The 21,818-nt window shown below is 48.8% G+C and overlaps 1 protein-coding gene across 3 annotated transcripts in view; it reads right to left on the bottom strand.

The window, feature by feature from the left end:
- PBX2 (PBX homeobox 2) overlaps positions 1–19,663 on the bottom strand; it is a 32,978-nt gene extending 13,315 nt beyond the window's left edge. Inside the window, exons 1-2 of one of the 3 annotated variants that reach the window (XM_069746359.1) lie at positions 19,059–19,663; positions 8,352–8,425 (exon numbers count right to left, since the gene is read on the bottom strand). In XM_069746359.1, coding sequence (XP_069602460.1) covers positions 8,352–8,425; positions 19,059–19,255 — 271 coding nt within the window. In that variant the 5' untranslated portion in view covers positions 19,256–19,663. The remainder of the gene's footprint in view (positions 1–8,351; positions 8,426–19,058) is intronic. The other 2 variants (XM_069746360.1, XM_069746361.1) reach the window with 2 other exon arrangements.
- Between the last annotated feature and the right edge of the window lie 2,155 nt (positions 19,664–21,818).

The raw sequence follows: 21,818 nt of genomic DNA, 5'->3' as shown, positions 1-21,818 counted from the left end.
CAGAGTGGTGTAGGGGCTTAGGGTTAGGGTTAGGGTTGCACAGAATGGTGAAGGGGCTCACACATGATCGCTTGCACATAGTGGTGTAAGGGCTCACACATGATCGCTTGCACAGAGTGGTGTAAGGGCTCACACATGAGTGCTTGCACAGAGTGGTGTAGGGGCTCGCACATGATCGCTTGCACAGAGTGGTGTAGGGGCTCACACATGATCGCTTGCACAGAGTGCTGTAGGGGCTCATACATGGGTGCTTACACAGAGTGGTGTAGGGGCTTAGGGTTAGGGTTAGGGTTGCACAGAATGGTGAAGGGGCTCACACATGATCGCTTGCACATAGTGGTGTAAGGGCTCACACATGATCGCTTGCACAGAGTGGTGTAAGGGCTCACACATGATCGCTTGCACAGAGTGGTGTAGGGGCTCGGACATGATCGCTTGCACAGAGTGGTGTGGGGGCTCACACATGATCGCTTGCACAGAGTGGTGTGGGGGCTTGCACATGAGTGCTTGCACAGAATGGTGCAGGGGCTCACACATGAGCACTTCCACAGAGTGGTGTACGGGCTCACACATGATCGCTTGCACATAGTGGTGTAAGGGCTCACACATGAGCACTTCCACAGAGTGGTGTAAGGGCTCACACATGATCGCTTGCACACAGTGGTGTAAGGGCTCACACATGATCGCTTGCACAGAGTGGTGTAAGGGCTCACACATGATCGCTTGCACAGAGTGGTGTAGGGGCTCGGACATGATCGCTTGCACAGAGTGGTGTAAGGGCTCACACATGATCGCTTGCACATAGTGGTGTAAGGGCTCACACATGAGCACTTCCACAGAGTGGTGTACGGGCTCACACATGATCGCTTGCACATAGTGGTGTAAGGGCTCACACATGAGCACTTCCACAGAGTGGTGTAAGGGCTCACACATGATCGCTTGCACACAGTGGTGTAAGGGCTCACACATGATCGCTTGCACAGAGTGGTGTAAGGGCTCACACATGAGTGCTTGCACATAGTGGTGTAGGGGCTCACACATGATCGCTTGCACATAGTGGTGTACGGGCTCACACATGGGTGCTTGCACAGAGTGGTGTAGGGGCTCACACATGATCGCTTGCACAGAGTGGTGTTCGGGCTCCTAGATTTTCTATTGCTCTTGTACACCACTCTGAGCGTGCTTATACCAGTGCTGAATGCTTCTGTGTGCCCTGCAGAGCACCTCAGAGCAGTTTATCAGTGATTGGTGGAGGCCTAATGACTGGACCCGCACCGGTATACCATGGTAATAACATGACCATCTTTATCGGGCCGTCAGACCTTCACCCATTTTTTTTACATGACAGGTGGGATGTTACATTCCGGTTGCTGAATATTCCTGGACAATATTTTTTGGTGCCGGACCCAGTTGCACCTCTGGGGCCCCTGAGCACAGCTTGTATAAATACTGGTGTGCGGTGTACAGACGCCCCCCTACAGCCTCCCCCAGGGGTAAAGCAGCTCGTGGTCCATCGATGGCCCCCTCCACATCTCCCACCGGAGGACACAACAGCTGGTATCAGCCATCGGTGCCGGATTCCTCTCCTTCCCCGACCCACAGTCGGTACATGACTGCCTCGTCGCTCCCTCCAGGATGTAGGATTTCTGTCACCGCCGATGTGTTATTCTGCAGGCTGCAATTTATTTTCTCACCAATTCAACAGATTTTTTTGTTGCCCAGAAACCCTTGTTTGTAATTGCTCATTACACAGATACACTCGAAATTATTCCAAGAAGCGCTCGGATTATTGTCCTATCAACCGAGGAACTAATTGTGTTTATGCCCATCATAGCAGCGGAGTCTGCCGCCTGCCAAGTTCTCGCAGATATGGCGGGCGCTCCGATTCCAGGCACATTATACTCATACCCGTCAGGACAATCCTCTTATACAGGAGACCATTTGTCCTTACAGAGACCACCGGCTGGCGTAAGGAGACTTATAGGCCAGGCATTGCTTCCTGGGAAAAGGGATGCGCATTGGCTCTCCTCCAGGAGGAAGGAAGCTGACTCTCTAGTGCCAGCCTAGGCCTTCCATCCAGCACCTTGCTCTGAACTGGTAAGAACTTGAAAATATCGGTCTACGGATTGGCGTTTTTGACTTTTGTAGAAGCCTCGGGTTTGGCTAAATGTCTCCAGTCACGTGGCAAGGATGATAAAGAGTTGGACCTCCAGTAGGTGACATTAGCTAGATTTGTTCCTCCTGGAGGAAATCAAATTTACAGCTTCCTAAAGGGTTGGAGCTGAGGGGGAACCGCTCCTCAAAAGCGACCCTCAGAGATGATGGCTCATTCAGTGACGTCACTGCCACCCGGGCTGCCCCATGCGCTCATTCCTCTGGCGAAAACAGCAATGGACCTGACTAATTGCCCCTCGGTTGGCAGCACCAGGCGCCCGGCAGCTGTTCTTTACCTTTTTATATATTTTTATCTGGACCTGCATTTCATCACCTATCGTCACCTACGAGGCCACATGGCGCCAGTCACAGGCGGCCCCTGTATTGTGTGTCTGTTGCTTCTTCTGCGTATTTCCAACTAATGGACTTGTGAAATGTTGGCAGCTCGGGCTCCGACACAGGGATAATGGCGCGAGGCCAATGGCCGCAACTCTCTGCCAAATCTTACACCAGGACTCAGGATAACAAATGGTTCAGGTCCTCGGACTGTTATATGAAGAAGATACAGACAGTAATCCATCAATATTAAAGGTCGCGGCCTATATCCGGTGATGCCGGAGGCTGCGATGTGAGCCACCGCTACCTCAGAGCAGGAATCCTGTCAGGACTCATACACCATATTGGGAAATTCTGAGTTAAAATAGGCATTTTGGGGTCCTCATGTAGGGAGAAACTACAAAGAGCGCCTCTAGCTATGGAGGACCCGGATGACACAGAAAACCCACTGTGACGAAAGGACACCCAGGCAATACTTAAAGGGACACTGTCACCTGGATTTGGAGGGAACAATCTTCAGCCATGGAGGCGGGGTTTTTGGGTGTTTGATTCACCCTTTCCTTACCCGCTGGCTGCAATATTGGATTGAAGTTCATTCTCTGTCCTCCGTAGTACACGCCTGCGCAAGGCAAGATTGCACCTAGTGCAGACATGTACTATGGAGGACAGAGAATGAACTTCAATCCAATATTGCAGCCAGCGGGTAAGCAAAGGGTGAATCAAAAACCCCGCCTCTATGGCTGAAGATTGTTCCCTCCAAATCCAGGTGACAGTGTCCCTTTAATTTCCCCACCGGTGGCGCTGCAGGGAAAATGCACTGAGTTGCGTCATTCTGGAAAGGTGCCCAGGGCGCAGAAAGTGCCCACCCAATGGGCACTGAGACGATAAAGCTCTCACTCTGTATTACATAATCAGCTTTGTCATCTTGTTTGCTGCCTATGCACAGCGCAGCAGCCAATGAGAAATACAGCAGTGACAGTACTGAATCCTGTGCTCTGCACTTTGCTCTCCGACAGCTCCCTGCCTCTCCTCTCACTTGTAATTGTGTCAGAGGGCAGACAAAGACTTGTTGGGAAACTTGCCCCAAATGAAGAAAAGCGCCCTCCCTTTAAAAAATAAAAATAAAACACTAACAATACAACAAAAAATATTACATACTTTTATAAGCTTATCCAGGGCTAGTGCTATGACTACAGTTAGGGTTATAACAAATATTAGTATTATGGCTAGTGCTAGGGTTATGCCTAGGGTTAGTGTTATGGCTAGTGCTAGGGTTATTACTAGGGTTAGTGTTATGGCTAGTGCTAGGGCTATAACTAGGGTTAGTATTATGGCTAGTGCTAGGGTTATTACTAGGGTTAGTGTTATGGCTAGTGCTAGGGTTATTACTAGGGTTAGTGTTATGGCTAGTGCTAGGGTTATTACTAGGGTTAGTGTTATGGATAGTGCTAGGGTTATTACTAGGGTTAGTGTTATGGATAGTGCTAGGGTTATGACTAGGGTTCGTGTTATGGCTAATGCTAGGGTTATAACTAGGGTTAGTGTTATGGATAGTGCTAGGGTTATGCCTAGGGTTAGTGTTATGGCTAGTGCTAGGGCTATAACTAGGGTTAGTGTTATGGATAGTGCTAGGGTTATGACTAGGGTTAGTGTTATGGATAGTGCTAGGGTTATGACTAGGGTTCGTGTTATGGCTAATGCTAGGGTTATAACTAGGGTTAGTGTTATGGATAGTGCTAGGGTTATGACTAGGGTTAGTGTTATGGCTAGTGCTAGGGTTATAACTAGGGTTAAGGTTATGCTAGTGCTAGGGTTATAACTAGGGTTAGTATTATGGCTAGTGCTAGGGTTATTACTAGGGTTATTGTTATGGATAGTGCTAGGGTTATTACTAGGGTTATTGTTATGGATAGTGCTAGGGTTATTACTAGGGTTAGTATTATGGCTAGTGCTAGGGTTATTACTAGGGTTAGTATTATGGCTAGTGCTAGGGTTATTACTAGGGTTAGTGTTATGGCTAGTGCTAGGGTTATTACTAGGGTTATTGTTATGGATAGTGCTAGGGTTATTACTAGGGTTAGTGTTATGGCTAGTGCTAGGGTTATTACTAGGGTTAGTATTATGGCTAGTGCTAGGGTTATTACTAGGGTTAGTGTTATGGCTAGTGCTAGGGTTATTACTAGGGTTATTGTTATGGATAGTGCTAGGGTTATTACTAGGGTTAGTATTATGGCTAGTGCTAGGGTTATTACTAGGGTTAGTATTATGGCTAGTGCTAGGGTTATTGTTATGGATAGTGCTAGGGTTATTACTAGGGTTATGGTTATGGATAGTGCTAGGGTTATTACTAGGGTTATGGTTATGGATAGTGCTAGGGTTATTACTAGGGTTATGGTTATGGATAGTGCTAGGGTTATTACTAGGGTTATGGTTATGGATAGTGCTAGGGTTATTACTAGGGTTAGTGTTATGGATAGTGCTAGGGTTATTACTAGGGTTATTGTTATGGATAGTGCTAGGGTTATTACTAGGGTTAGTATTATGGCTAGTGCTAGGGTTATGACTAGGGTTAGTGTTATGGTTAGTGCTAGAGTTATGCCTAGTGCTAGGGTTATGACTAGGGTTAGGGTTATGGCTAGTGCTAGGGCTATGACTAGGGTTAGGGTTATGGCTAGTGCTAGGATTATGACTAGGGTTATGGTTATGGCTAGTGCTAGGATTATGACTAGGGTTATGGTTATGGCTAGTGCTAGGGTTATTACTAGGGTTAGTGTTATGGATAGTGCTAGGGTTATGACTAGGGTTAGGGTTATGGCTAGTGCTAGGGCTATGACTAGGGTTAGGGTTATGGCTAGTGCTAGGGCTATGACTAGGGTTATGGCTAGTGCTAGGGCTATGACTAGAGTTAGGGTTATGGCTAGTGCTAGGGTTATGACTAGGGTTAGTGGTATGGCTAATGCTAGGGTTATGACTAGGGTTAGTGGTATGGCTAGTGCTAGGGTTATGCCTAGGGTCAAGGTTATAACTAGGGTTAAGGTTATGGATAGTGCTAGGGTTATGACTAGGGTTCAATGTGTAAACTATATTTTCTTGGGGGGACAAGTAGTTCCACACTTGACTGATTGGATGGACTGTTAATGGTCTATGGGTTAGTGGTGCAGACTCGCTGCTGTGCTCCTGGAGGCGGTGACCCGCACTCCGCCACTGCCACGTCTGTACGCACCATACAGGTAAACCATGCGGCTGCCATGGGACCCCTTGTGAGGGAAAAAATAGATACTAAAAATACAGATTACCCATATACATACATATTCGGGTGGGATGCAGAGTGTGCGGGGACCACTGCCGGGAACTAGTGTATACAATACATGGCTGAGGGAGAACGGCAGACAATGGTGGCAGGGACCCGGTGGATAGCGTCAGAGGAGGCAGCCAGGGGAGATGGAGGCCGCACAGGATTATATGTGCGCACTGTCAGACATTTGATCTGTTCGTGCCCTCCCCCGCTCCATTACCAGCCTCACAGTGGGGGGGGACGCTCATTAAATAGGAGAAGAGGAGGAGGAGGGGAGATCCAGGGTCCATGATCCGCTATTGTTACACAAATGATCAGACGCCCCCTGTTCTCCATCGGTCGGCCTCGTGTACCCTTGTAAACAGGCCTGTACCCAACATGTGCCCCCATAATAATCTAATATGGCCGCTAGTGACAACTATCTTAGTACACGACGTTCCCCAACATCACAGCCCATCAGAAACCTGCACGTACATATAGACCCTATGACCCTAACTAAATAGCGCTGCTCCTTGAGTAGCCATCAATTGGCGTGGAGCAGGTCCATCACCTCCGTTGCCATAGTAGCCAGCAGGAGGAGAGGGCAGAGAGCAGCGTGCCCGCACCCCTCGTCCCCTGCCCCGCTCTGCCTGTCATGGAGCTAGTAACCAAAGAAAGCCTCCCCGCTGGGCAGATGGGAGGAGTGGAGCCGAGAACCCCCATGTACGGCCGCCATCGACAGGTTGAATGGAGCAAAGCCGCCTAATAATGGAGCTGCCGGACACAGATATGCTTCTAAAGCCGATCATAAGTGTATGGACATAAGCTGACAGCGCAGCCCGCTGCTAACATGGCGGCCATTACATTCCCCCAGAGATACACTGCAGAAGAGGCAGATTTGCCATTCAGGGGTCCAAAAAAGCTGTGTGACATCCATCTTCAGGCAATGCTATACGTGGCCATATAGGTTTGGTCTTATGAGGTCCTGCAGCAGCTGAAGTGTACAATGAGGTTCTGCAGCAGTTGAAGTGTGTATTATGAGATTTGCCAGGGGTCCAGAAAAGCTGTGTAACCTCCATCCTTAGGCAATGCTATAGGTGGCCATAGAGGTTTGGTCTTAGCTGGGCTACAGCCCCCTACTATGGTGTACTATCCAGTGTCCAAAAGTGCTTTACAATTTCCAAGTAATGCAGCCATACAGTGCCCGTATAATGAAACTGTACAGTGATACAGCCATACAGTGCCTATATAATGCAACCATACAGTAATGCAGCCATAAAGTGCCCATATAATGAAACTGTACAGTGATACAGCCATATAGTGCCTATATAATGCAACCGTACAGTAATGCAGCCATACAGTATCTGTATAATGGAACCACACAGTGCCCGTATAATAAAACCGTGCAGAAATGCAACTGAACATTGCATACATAATACATACAGTGCCCGCATAATGTAACCATACAGCAATGCAATAATATAGTGCATGTATAATGCAACCATATAGTGCCCATACAATACCACCACACAGTGCCCATGTGCGGTGGATACAGGCCATCAGGACCAGTGCTAGCCATGCCAGTAGTGACGAGTGATGCAGCTTAGTTGACCTGCTGCCATATTAGCGGTCACTCAGTATTCCCATCACCAGATTTATGTAAATCCTCTGCCTGATTGTATAATTCGCAGCAGTGAGCAGCGCAGGTTGAGTAGTGAAGCAAGTGGAGGAGCGCGGCGCAGATGGAGGAGCGCGGCACAGGAGCATAGCGCAGGTGGAGGAGCACGGCGCAGGAGTGTGGCGCAGGTGGAGGAGGCTGGCGCAGGTGGAGGAGGCTGGCGCAGGTGGAGGAGGGTGGCGCAGGTGGAGGAGCGTGGTGCAGGTGGAGGAGTGTGGCGCAGGTGGAGGAGGGTGGCGCAGGGGGAGTAGCGTGGTGCAGGTGGAGGAGCGTGGTGCAGGTGGAGGAGTGGCGCAGGGGGAGTAGCGCGGCGTAGGAGCGTGGCGTAGAGTGTGGCACAGGTGGAGGAGCGTGGCGCAGGTGGAGTAGTACGGCGCAGGAGTGTGGCACAGGTGGAGTAGCATAGCGCAGGAGCATGGCGCAGGTGGAGGAGCGCAGCGCAGGGGCGAGGCACAGGTGGAGGAGTGTAGCGCAGGTGGAGGAGTGTGGTGCAGGTGGAGGAGCGCAGCGCAGGAGCGTGGCACAGGTGGAGGAGTGTAGCGCAGGTGGAGGAGTGTGGTGCAGGTGGAGGAGCGCAGTGCAGGAGCGTGGCACAGGTGGAGGAGCACAGTGCAGGGGCGAGGCACAGGTGGAGGAGCGCAGGAGTGTAGTGCAGATGGAGGAGCGCAGCACAGGTGGAGGAGTGCCGTGCAGGTGGAGAAGCGTGGTGCTGGTGGAGGAGCACAGCGCAGGAGATTGGCACAGGTGGAGGAGCGTGGTGCAGGTGGAGGAGCACAGCGCAGGAGACTGGTTTAGGTGGAGGTGCGTGGTGCAGGTGGAGGAGTGTGGTGCAGGTGGAGGAGCACAGCGCAGGAGATTGGCACAGGTGGAGGTGTGTGGTGCAGGTGGAGGAGTGCGGCGAGGTCTCACCTGTCTTCTCTTTTATCTCACACAATACACTAAAGAGGGCCGGCTTCATCCGGTGGCAGTTTAAGGCATGTTTCCTGTAAGAACGGAAAGTGAGAAAGGGTTAATGGAGTAAAAGACATATTACTATTCCTTATGCTACATAACACAGCTGCTGCAGAACCTCTTCTTCAAAAGGTAAAGTGAGAATCTCCTGGACACCAATAAATGATAATAAATGCCTTCCCCCTTTAAAAATTAGGTTCTGAAGCAGGTGAGGTGCATTATGAGGTTCTGCAGCAGCCGTTGTGTATTATGAGGTTCTGCAGCAGCTGAGGTGTATTATGAGGTTCTGCAGCTGAGGTATATTATGTTCTGCAGCAGCAGTTGTGTATTATGAGGTTCTGCAGCAGCTGAGGTGTATTATGAGGTTCTGCAGCAGCTGAGGTGTATTATGAGGTTCTGCAGCAGCTGAGGTGAACATGAACTGTATATTACACGTTACAGCTGCTGAAGAACCTCTTTTTAAATAGTTGCAGAAGGTATTTTCACGCTTACGCAGTGCCGCTGATCTCTGTATATGTCTGTATAAACTGTATATTTGGTCATGAATACTCATCCATGACCCCATAAGACCCCCATACAGTGCACGGGACCCCTATCCTACAGATATACGGCATTACACGCCATGCTTCGTCACCCTCTATGACTTCTACAACTATTCCTCCAGCTGCAGAGATCATTATCTCCCCGTATCTAGATCACCATGATGTTGACTGGTGATGGTTGTCAGGACGGCCTGGAGGATTGAAAAGCGCTGCCATAAGCACAGCACAATGGATGGAGGTGTATATAGGGCAGCGCATAATTAGGTCAGTGCCCTTGGAAAGAGCCGGGGGATGGAGCTTCATTACAGACTGCAGTGAAGCCATTGTCTTCAGAAAGGGTTAAAAGAATATAGGGCAAAACTGATACATTGTATCAAGCCGAGTGGAGGTTCCGAGGGGGCGGATCCTGATGTTTTTGTGATGCTCCGCCCCCTTGTCCCAGCAGTAAACATGACACAATTCATATATTTACCCGGTGTGCTCCTTTAACATGTCATCTTACATACATGTTACAAAAAATAGTCCCTCAATGGTCAGTAATAAAGCAATTAACGAGAATCCGTCATTTGCCATAAATATGTAATTGCTATCACCAGATGTAAATGCCGCTGTTCTCCTGAATCCGGCGATGTTTTTCTTTTGTTCCTGCGCCTCTCCGTTCCTGAGATATGGCCTCTTCCTTGTAGTCCTATTATACCACTATTCGTGGGTGTAATCCTCAACTATTCCTGGGTGTGTTCTGGAGGATCACGCCCTCTTGGCTAACAAGAGTAGGTTTTATAAATGGAAGAAGGAGCCATATCTCAGGAACCGAGAGGCGCAGGAAGAAAAGGAAAACATCGCCGGATTCAGGAGAATGGCGGCGTTTACATCAGATAAACAAAAACCATATTTATGGCGAGTGACGGGTCAGATTTAACGAGTCCTGAATCTACTGGGGTTGTGTCTTTAATATAATAACGTCTATATAGGAGATTATATTATATATATATATATATATATATATATATATATATATATAATTACCTCTTCCTGACACCAAGACCTGTCTATAGTAATGTACTTCACTGGCTTGTGCCCACCGACGTTGGACACATCCCCTTTAATGCGCACATTGGCTTCCATCTTATAACAGGCTGAGAATCCCCCGTCTCCAGGATAACCTCATCCTGCCGGAGCCGTGGTCCTCGTCGCTCCCCCCACACTGAGTGAATGGTGCCGGCATCATCCCGCTCGCTCATCAGTTTTCTCCGTGCAGAAAGCTCATCCCATTTCGTCCCGATCAATAATCCCCATTTTCATTCTACTCTTGATCTATTACATCAATCCAGTATGGACCGCGCAAATTAATGCAGCGCCGTCTCCCGCCCGCGGCACAGGAGGACATTTTGTGTGAATCCAATAAGAAACGATGTCCGACCTGTCGGCCATCACATTGCCAAAAATGCAACATGGCCGACCCAATCCTTACCAGACGTGACCAGTGGCGGACATCGGGACCATCTATTCCTCATGGTCAAACTTGGTCATAGGGCCAACTTCTGTCTATTGTGCTTGGACAACCTGAGGCCTCCATGACGGGAACTTATATTTTGGCCCCTAATATGGTGCAGAAAACATCCCAGACTTAATCTTATTGCACCTGTACATATTAGATGGACACCGAGACCGGCCGAAGAACTAATGTATATGGGAGAGTCTAGACCCTGCTCTGACAGCAGATGAATGAAGGATCGGGCATACTGAATTTCAACCTGTCCAATCTTTTCTTCTTACAAGAGATAAGCAAGCATCAGAGATAGCAGGCAGCAGCTTATCACGACACTAAAAACACATGCGCACTCAGCCAAGTGAAGGATCCATGTGTACAAGAGGGTCAAGAGGAATAACTGTCAGCTGTGATGAGCGTGCATGTGCATAAGCTAGGAAGTCAGGAGGAAAAGCAGGTGGCTAAACTGAGCGTGCATGTGTAGGAGGCATGGAGTCAGAAGGAATAGCGGTTGGCTGACCTGAGCGTGCATGTGTAGGGGGTAGGGAGCCAGAAGGAATAGCGGTTGGCTGACCTGAGCGTGCATGTGTAGGGGGTAGGGAGCCAGAAGGAATAGCGGTTGGCTGACCTGAGCATGCATGTGTAGGGGGTAGGGAGCCAGAAGGAATAGCGGTTGGCTGACCTGTGCGTGCATGTGTAGGGGGTAGGGAGCCAGAAGGAATAGCGTTTGGCTGACCTGAGCGTGCATGTGTAGGGGGTAGGGAACCAGAAGGAATAGCGGTTGGCTGACCTGAGCGTGCATGTGTAGGGGGTAGGGAACCAGAAGGAATAGCGGTTGGCTGACCTGAGCGTGCATGTGTAGGAGGTAGGGAGCCAGAAGGAATAGCGGTTGGCTGACCTGAGCGTGCATGTGTAGGAGGTAGGGAGCCAGAAGGAATAGCGGTTGGCTGACCTGAGCGTGCATGTGTAGGGGGTAGGAAGCCAGAAGGAATAGCGGTTGGCTGACCTGAGCGTGCATGTGTAGGGGGTAGGAAGTCAGGAGGAAAAGTGGTTCCCTGAACTGAGCGTGCATGTGTGGGGGGTAGGGAGCCAGAAGGAATAGCGGTTGGCTGACCTGAGCGTGCATGTGTAGGGGGTAGGGAGCCAGAAGGAATAGCGGTTGGCTGACCTGAGCGTGCATGTGTAGGGGGTAGGGAACCAGAAGGAATAGCGGTTGGCTGACCTGAGCGTGCATGTGTAGGGGGTAGGGAACCAGAAGGAATAGCGGTTGGCTGACCTGAGCGTGCATGTGTAGGAGGTAGGGAGCCAGAAGGAATAGCGGTTGGCTGACCTGAGCGTGCATGTGTAGGGGGTAGGAAGCCAGAAGGAATAGCGGTTGGCTGACCTGAGCGTGCATGTGTAGGGGGGTAGGAAGCCAGAAGGAATAGCGGTTGGCTGACCTGAGCATGCATGTGTAGGGGGTAGGAAGCCAGAAGGAATAGCGGTTGGCTGACCTGAGCGTGCATGTGTAGGGGGTAGGGAGCCAGAAGGAATAGCGGGTGGCTGTCCTGAGCATGCATGTGTAGGGGGTAGGAAGCCAGAAGGAATAGCGGTTGGCTGACCTGAGCGTGCATGTGTAGGGGGTAGGGAGCCAGAAGGAATAGCGGGTGGCTGACCTGAGCGTGCATGTGTAGGGGGTAGGGAACCAGAAGGAATAGCGGTTGGCTGACCTGAGCGTGCATGTGTAGGGGGTAGGAAGCCAGAAGGAATAGCGGTTGGCTGACCTGAGCGTGCATGTGTAGGGGGTAGGGAGCCAGAAGGAATAGCGGTTGGCTGACCTGAGCGTGCATGTGTAGGGGGTAGGGAGCCAGAAGGAATAGCGGGTGGCTGACCTGAGCGTGCATGTGTAGGGGGTAGGGAGCCAGAAGGAATAGCGGTTGGCTGACCTGAGCGTGCATGTGTAGGGGGTAGGAAGCCAGAAGGAATAGCGGTTGGCTGACCTGAGCGTGCATGTGTAGGGGGTAGGAAGCCAGAAGGAATAGCGGTTGGCTGACCTGAGCATGCATGTGTATGGGGTAGGAAGGAATAGCCGTAGGCCAAGTTGAGTGTTCATGTGTTGGAGGTTGAGGGATGGGAGTAGTTATTAGCTGCAGGTCAAGTCGAGCGTGCATGATATGGGGAGGGTGGAAGAGGAATAGATATTGGCTAAGACCAGTGTGCGCATATCAGATGGTGGACTGGGGGGAATAGGTATTGGTTGAGATGAGCGTGCATGTGAATGAGCGGCGGTCAGGATGATGCGCTGTCGGCTGAGCTGGGTGTACATGTGTAGGAAGGAGAAATTGTGGGTGAAGCCGAGTGTGCACGAGTATACTGAGGTCAGATAAAATTACTGTGTGGCCATCTTAAGTCTACGTCAGACGTGTTACTTTAAAGGGGCTGAGCTGCAATACCAGACACTGCCTGTGATCAACGGTGGCACTGTTCTTTCAAGAGAAAAAAAAAGACTTGTTTTTCTAATCTCACACAATCTCTTTAGAATGGACAATGTTTGTAGTCCAAAAGTCCAGATCAAGAGACTCCCCAACCACGGAGGTACGTAGATGATTAAAAAGGGCTAAGTGATTAATCTGGGATCCCCCCATCCACAGTCCGTACGTCTGCCATAGGTGCTCGCTCTGTACTGAGGATGTGATGGCCTTGGGTGGCATCTGAGGGTCCTACGGTCAGATCTGTCGGACCCCTCAACTTTCGCCCTCACAGGAAACCATTTCCACTTCCAGTTCGTCTTTGGGCTTTGGGATCATAAAGTGTCACGGAACCCTGGAGTCAGTGCCCTCAGTGCTGCTGCCCCCCATAATCCTGTACTCAGTGCCCTCAGTACTGCTGCCCCCCATAATCCTGTACTCAGTGCCCTCAGTGCTGCCGCCCCCCATAATCCTGTACTCAGTGCCCTCAGTGCTGCCGCCCCCCATAATCCTGTACTCAGTGCCCTCAGTGCTGCCGCCCCCCATAATCCTGCACTCAGTGTCCTCAGTGCTGCTGCCCCCCATAATTCTGTACTCAGTGCCCTCAGTGCTGCCGCCCCCATAATCCTGTACTCAGTGCTGCCGCCCCCCATAATCCTGCACTCAGTGCCCTCAGTGCTGCCGCCCCCCATAATCCTGCACTCAGTGTCCTCAGTGCTGCCGCCCCCCATAATCCTGTACTCAGTGCCCTCAGTGCTGCCGCCCCCCATAATCCTGCACTCAGTGTCCTCAGTGCTGCTGCCCCCCATAATTCTGTACTCAGTGCCCTCAGTGCTGCCGCCCCCATAATCCTGTACTCAGTGCTGCCGCCCCCCATAATCCTGCACTCAGTGCCCTCAGTACTGCTGCCCCCCATAATCCTGTACTCAGTGCCCTCAGTGCTGCCGCCCCCCATAATCCTGTACTCAGTGCCCTCAGTGCTGCCGCCCCCCATAATCCTGTACTCAGTGCCCTCAGTGCTGCCGCCCCCCATAATCCTGTACTCAGTGCCCTCAGTGCTGCCGCCCCCCATAATCCTGCACTCAGTGTCCTCAGTGCTGCTGCCCCCCATAATTCTGTACTCAGTGCCCTCAGTGCTGCCGCCCCCATAATCCTGTACTCAGTGCCCTCAGTGCTGCCGCCCCCCATAATCCTGCACTCAGTGCCCTCAGTGCTGCCGCCCCCCATAATCCTGCACTCAGTGCCCTCAGTGCTGCCGCCCCCCATAATCCTGTACTCAGTTCCCTCAGTGCCGCCGCCCCCCATAATCCTGTACTCAGTGCCCTCAGTGCTGCCGCCCCCCATAATCCTGTACTCAGTGCTGCCGCCCCCCATAATCCTGTACTCAGTGCCCTCAGTGCTGCCGCCCCCCATAATCCTGTACTCAGTGCCCTCAGTGCTGCCGCCCCCCATAATCCTGTACTCAGTGCCCTCAGTGCTGCCGCCCCCCATAATCCTGTACTCAGTGCCCTCAGTGCTGCCGCCCCCCACGCTGCCCCCATACAGAACCTCCTATTAACACCCTGCAGCGTTCTCCATGGCGGTGTTACATGGCCGGGATTTCTCACCCCGCGGCTCTATAAATAGGCCCTCACGAGCGTCACACCGCACTTATAAAGAGAACTTTATGAACTCAATAAACTTCCTGCGATTTCTCTTATCACAACAGATCCTGGAATCGTTCCCGGGCATTTAAAGGAGAATCTCCCTTCTGGGAAGTTTTCCTTTATGCTATAAATTCCCTCTGATTTATAGCAGATGGCGCCCTGTTATTCCAGGCAGAGAATTGCATTTGTGGAAAATTTGCATAAATTAGCATAAGATCACAGGGTCAGAGAGCTTCCAAGTAGACACTAATGAGACAGTGCCCCCAGAGGCCAAAGAGTGAACATCACCAGGAGGCAAATAATGAATCACTTGACGCTTTTTTTTTACACTACGAGGAAACCTAGAGAACCCGCCATTAATCTCACCGGCAAACCTAGAGAACCCGCCACTAATCTCACCGTTAAACCTAGAGAACCCGCCATTAATCTCACCGGCAAACCTAGAGAACCCGCCATTAATCTCACCGGTAAACCTAGTGAACCCGCCATTAATCTCACCGTTAGACCTAGAGAACCCGCCAATAATCTCACCGGTAAACCTAGAGAACCCGCCATTAATCTCACCGGTAAACCTAGAGAACCCGCCATTAATCTCACCGGTAAACGTAGAGAACCCGCCATTAATCTCACCGGTAAACCTAGAGAACCCGCCATTAATCTCACCGGTAAACCTAGAGAACCCGCCATTAATCTCACCGGTAAACGTAGAGAACCCGCCATTAATCTCACCGGTAAACCTAGAGAACCCGCCATTAATCTCACCAGTAAACCTAGAGAACCCGCCATTAATCTCACCGGTAAACCTAGAGAACCCGCCATTAATCTCACCAGTAAACCTAGAGAACCCGCCATTAATCTCACCGGTAAACCTAGAGAACCCGTCATTAATCTCGCCGGTAAACCTAGAGAACCCGCCATTAATCTCACCGGTAAACCTAGAGAACCCGCCATTAATCTCACCGGTAAACCTAGAGAACCCGCCATTAATCTCACCGGTAAACCTAGAGAACCCGCCATTAATCTCACCGGTAAACCTAGAGAACCCGCCATTAATCTCACCGGTAAACCTAGAGAACCCGCCATTAATCTCACCGGTAAACCTAGAGAACCCGCCATTAATCTCACCGGTAAACCTAGAGAACCCGCCATTAATCTCACCGGTAAACCTAGAGAACCCGCCATTAATCTCACCGGTAAACCTAGAGAACCCGCCATTAATCTCACCGGTAAACCTAGAGAACCCGCCATTAATCTCACCGGTAAACCTAGAGAACCCATTAATCTCACCGGTAAACCTAGAGAACCCATTAATCTCACCGGTAAACCTAGAGAACGCATTAATCTCACCGGTAAACCTAGAGAACCCGCCATTAATCTCACCGGTAAACCTAGAGAATCCATTAATCTCACCGGTAAACCTAGAGAACCCATTAATCTCACCGGTAAACCTAGAGAACCCATTAATCTCACCGGTAAACCTAGAGAACCCATTAATCTCACCGGTAAACCTAGAGAACCCGCCATTAATCTCACCGGTAAACCTAGAGAATCCATTAATCTCACCGGTAAACCTAGAGAACCCATTAATCTCACCGGTAAACCTAGAGAACCCGCCATTAATCTCACCGGTAAACCTAGAGAACCCATTAATCTCACCGGTAAACCTAGAGAACCCATTATTCTCACCGGTAAACCTAGAGAACGCATTAATCTCACCGGTAAACCTAGAGAACCCATTAATCTCACCGGTAAACCTAGAGAACCCATTAATCTCACCGGTAAACCTAGAGAACCCATTAATCTCACCGGTAAACCAAGAGAACCCACTAATCTCACCGGTAAACCTAGAGAACCCATTAATCTCACCGGTAAACCTAGAGAACCCATTAATCTCACCGGTAAACCTAGAGAACCCATTAATCTCACCGGTAAACCAAGAGAACCCACTAATCTCACCGGTAAACCTAGAGAACCCGCCATTAATCTCACCGGTTGTCCTAACGCCACGGACTAATCACAGGTGGTTGGATACACAAATCAAATCCCGAGTCAATGACTTATTAGTAGGAAAGTACAAGGAGATTTTTTTGGCTTGTTATTACCATATTTGCCCCCTCCTATAGGGCCACACGAGCTCTTATATGGCCCATGCATCCTACATGACGTCTATGTTTTTCCCTGTGCACCAGGTGTGCACAGGCCCATGACGGGTACAAGCGCGGCCCTCCGTGCTCACGATTAGGGTTTATTGGATCACATAAGGGATGTCCTTGTATAAACTTCTAATAGGGGATTCATTATTACCAGCTCCATGATGTTGGCAGAGGACGGTGCACTATCCCCCACGGTCACGAAAAGTTCCGCTGCCATCCTTATCCTCCGATCAGTCACCCTTTTCCCCATGAACAATGGGTCACCCCCAAAGTTGTAATCCCCAGGAGGCAGGGGAGTGCTTCATACCCCCATTTCCCCCACAACTATACTATAGACTCCTCCTAGACATCCTACACCGGCATTATAAACCCCCCACATCCCAGGAGAACCCATAAACTCTAGAGCCGGCAATAAACGATATTAAAATATACGATACATCCTGTTATAAATAGAAACCGCCGGTGGTTCCAGAAACGCATCAGAGGGGGATCAGCGCAAATTCTGAGGTTTATAGGGTAGAAGAATTTCGCCGATCCATAAGGTCTCTTATAACAACACGGTTTACTGGGATTAGCAACGTTGTCATCAAGACGCCTTTTATGGGGTGAATTAAATGTCAATAATTATGCAACCAAATACTCGAAGCATCACTCGGCCCGAGCCCAGCGCTATTTAAAGGTTAGGAGACCGGCATAGGGCTTTATTATTTCAGGGGTTTAAAGGGATACACAAAGGACTATTGTCCTGGGAAAGAGGTACGGCACTAACCTACAGCATAAACTCACTTGTTTTTTAATTTAGAAGCTTTAATATTTATAGAAACTCACGCATACACCAGGATTTATACTAATTTGGCACAATTCACAATTGGCATTTTTTAAGCAGAAGGCCCATGGGACAAACGAAAAACTAAAATTTGGGTAACAAAGCAAAAATAAATAGAATAATAAAATAATTATTAATAAATAATAAAAAAATAGAAATATATAAAATGTATATAGTAAAAAAATGTATAATAAATACAAAAATATAATATATATGTATAACAAATATAGACATTTATTTTGTTTAAATGTATGTATAATAAAAAAATGTAATAAATAAAAATATATAATAAAAAATATAAAATAAATTTAAAAGTAACTTTAATAATACCTAATAAATAAATAAGAAAAATATATAATAAATAATAAAATATAGACATTTTTTAAAATATATGTATAATAAAAAACTAACAAATAAAAAAAATATATAAATATATAATAGAAAATATGAAATAAATTTAAAAATAAATTTAATAAATAATACCTAATAAATATATCAGAAAAATATATAATAAATAAAATATTGACATTTTTTTTTTATATATATGTATAATAAATAAGTAATAAATAAACTATATATAAATATATAATAAAAAATATAAAATAAATGTAAACATATATTTAATAAATAATACATAAATATATAATAAAAATATATAATAAATAACAATATATAATAAATATATAAGAAAAATATATGTTAAATATATATTATATATATATATATATATATATATAGTGCATATAATAGAAATAATAATAAATCTAGTAGTAATTTTTATTTTTTTTATATAAATGTAAAAACACATTTGTATTATTTAGGCATTAATACACGGTTTACACTAATAATGTAAGAATTATATAGAAATGATTATTAATATATGGTCCCAAGAATCCAGAACAATAATGAAAAGAACCTAAACAACAGCAGGCCACGTGCGCTATAGTCACACGAAATACATAGAGGTCGGTAGGATTTATCTATGTTGCTTTTTATTATTATTATTATTATTATTATTATTATTATTGTAACCTAAGAGAGTAACATTGGCCCCTTCCCCAGTTTGTAACCAATAGATAATGGTGGTAGATACAAAGTTACAGTAAACATAGACCCAAAATAAACATAAAATACAAACATTGATTTAATGAGTGATGTAAGGCAAATAAAAGGGGCATTTCTGCGTCGCCCTCATTTTTGGGGGGCAGACAGTGACCAGATAAAGCGCGGCCGCTCCACTTAATGCAGAACTAATTGTGTTATTAGGATTTCCATCAGGACTTGTGTGGATTAATATAAAATGCTAATTGCTACAGTTTTATGGAGGGGAAGTGACTGCGGCTCCTTCTTCCAAACTTTTATAGGGTACACAGCGAGTTTAGGGGGAGTCAGTGCTGCCCCCACTATGGAGGCTGCCGGGCTAATGGGCGATCAGTCCTGTAGAAGGGCAACCAGGCCCCATAGACCCCTGACAGTGGGCTGGGGGACCGCAGGGCTGATAATGCAGGATCCTATGTGCACAGCCCCCCATTATTGCCCCCCACCATTATTATTACACTCACTTGGCTTGGGCCTCGTCCAGGCTCTGGTCAGTGATAGTCATGATCTGTTGCAATATGTCGCCGATGTCCTGCTTCCTGGGCTCCCCGTTGTCCGCCGGGGGGTCGTGCATGGGGTGGGGGGTGAGGGTCTGCGGACCCCCGTGGAGGGGGTGGCCCGGGAGGCCCCGGGGCTGGAGCAGCCGTCCTTGCTCGTCCATCTCCCGGCTATTCTGTGGTGGTCGCTTCTCTTCTCCCTTCCAGCTTGTCCCAGTCTCCCCCGTCCTCCCCCAACTCCCTCTCCTCCTCCTCCCGGAGCCTCACTGTGGGGGGCTGAGCGGGGGCTCCGCGGCCTCCGGACCGTCTGCTGGGGGCGCACACCCGGTGGTCGCCCCTCTCTCCCGCTTCTTCCCTCTTTATTAATGGGTCACCCGGGATCCGGCAGCGCTGGGAGGAGAAGAGTGTAAAATGGTGACTAGCCGGGGAGGAGGAGGAGGAGGAGGAGGAGGAATGTGGCCCCGGAGCCGCTCCCCTCACGGACAATGCTCAGCTCTCTGCTGCCTCCTCACTGTCACATTCCTCCTCCGCCGCCTCCTCTGTGCGGCCATTCCTGCTGCTCACACGGCTACATTGTATCCAGCCAGAGCCTCCTGGAGGGGGAGAGCCTGCGGCAACAATGTATCACCCCCTCTGTGCATGTGTGACCATATTATATGCCTGCTGCAACAATGTATCCAAGGGGCACCCTGCTACAATGTACCCAAGGGGCACCCTGCTACAATGTACCCAAGGAGCAACCCCTGCAACAATGTATCCAAGGGGCAACCCCCTGCTACAATGTACCCAAGGGGCACCCTGCTACAATGTATCACCCCCTCTGTGCATGTGTGACCATATTATATGCCTGCTGCAACAATGTACCCAAGGGGCACCCTGCTACAATGTACCCAAGGGGCACCCTGCAACAATGTATCCAAGGGGCACCCTGCAACAATGTATCCAAGGAGCAACCCCTGCAACAATGTATCCAAGGAGCAACCCCTGCAACAATGTATCCAGGGGCACCCTGCTACAATGTATCACCCCCTCTGTGCATGTGTGACCATATTATATGCCTGCTGCAACAATGTATCCAGGGAGCACCCTGCTACAATGTACCCAAGGGGCAACCCCCTGCTACAATGTACCCAAGGGGCAACCCATGCAACAATGTATCCAAGGGTCACCCATGTAACAATGTATCCAAGGGTCATCCCTGCAACAATGTACCCAAGGGGCACCCTGCAACAATGTATCCAAGGGGTACCCTGCTACAATGTACCCAAGGGGCACCCTGCTACAATGTACCCAAGGGGCACCCTGCTACAATGTACCCAAGGGGCACCCTGCTACAATGTATCACCCCCTCTGTGCATGTGTGACCATATTATATGCCTGCTGCAACAATGTATCCAGGGAGCACCCTGCTACAATGTACCCAAGGGGCAACCCATGCAACAATGTATCCAAGGGTCACCCCTGCAACAATGTACCCAAGGGGCACCCTGCTACAATGTACCCAAGGGGCACCCTGCTACAATGTACCCAAGGGGCACCCTGCTACAATGTACCCAAGGGGCACCCTGCTACAATGTATCACCCCCTCTGTGCATGTGTGACCATATTATATGCCTGCTGCAACAATGTATCCAGGGAGCACCCTGCTACAATGTACCCAAGGGGCAACCCATGCAACAATGTATCCAAGGGTCACCCCTGCAACAATGTACCCAAGGGGCACCCTGCTACAATGTACCCAAGGGGCACCCTGCTACAATGTACCCAAGGGGCACCCTGCAACAATGTATCCAAGGGGTACCCTGCTACAATGTACCCAAGGGGCTCCCTGCTACAATGTACCCAAGGGGCACCCTGCAACAATGTATCCAAGGGGCAACCCCCTGCTACAATGTACCCAAGGGTCATCCATGCAACAATGTATCCAAGGGCACCCATGCAACAATGTATCAAAGGGGCAACCACTGCAACAATGTATCCAAGGAGCAACCCCCTGCTACAATGTTCCCAAGGGGCAACCCATGCAGCAATGTATCCAAGGGGCAACCCCTGCAACAATGTATCCAAGGGTCACCCCCTCTGCCACAATGCATCACCCCCTCCCTCTCTGTACATGTACAACCATATTAGATGTTTGCTGCCACAATGTATCCATAGGTCACCCCCCTCTGTACATGTGCGACCATATATTTCTGATGCCACAATGTATCACCCCCTCTGTGCATGTGTGACCATATTACATGTCTGCTGTCACAATGTATCCACGCGTCGCCTCCCCTGTGTATTTATGAACATATTTTAGATCTGCTGCCAAAATGTATCACCCTGTTGTAACCATGTATCACCCTCCTCTGCACATGTATGAACCTAGTGTATCTCTGCTGCTACAATGTATCAGTAAATCTCCCTCTTGTACCAATATCTCACCCTCCCGTGCACATGTACAAAATATTAGATCTCTGCTGCTACAATCTGTCACACGCTTCTGCGCATCTATGACCTTATTATATCGCTACAGCAACAATGTATCACCCTCCTCTGCACATGTATGAACATACTACACCTCCGCTGCTGCAATGTATCAATATATCACCCTCTTCCATAGACATTTCTCCTTATATTGAGAAATATTTAGAATTGAGACTCCTCAGTGGTTGATACCTTTTAATGTCTAACTGAAAAGATGGTAACAGATTGGAGCTTTCGAGACTACACAGGTCTCTTCAT

The sequence above is a fragment of the Ranitomeya imitator genome, chromosome 2, assembly GCF_032444005.1.
Source record: "Ranitomeya imitator isolate aRanImi1 chromosome 2, aRanImi1.pri, whole genome shotgun sequence".
NCBI lineage: Eukaryota > Metazoa > Chordata > Amphibia > Anura > Dendrobatidae > Ranitomeya > Ranitomeya imitator.
This window is presented reverse-complemented; position numbering and strand designations above follow the sequence as displayed.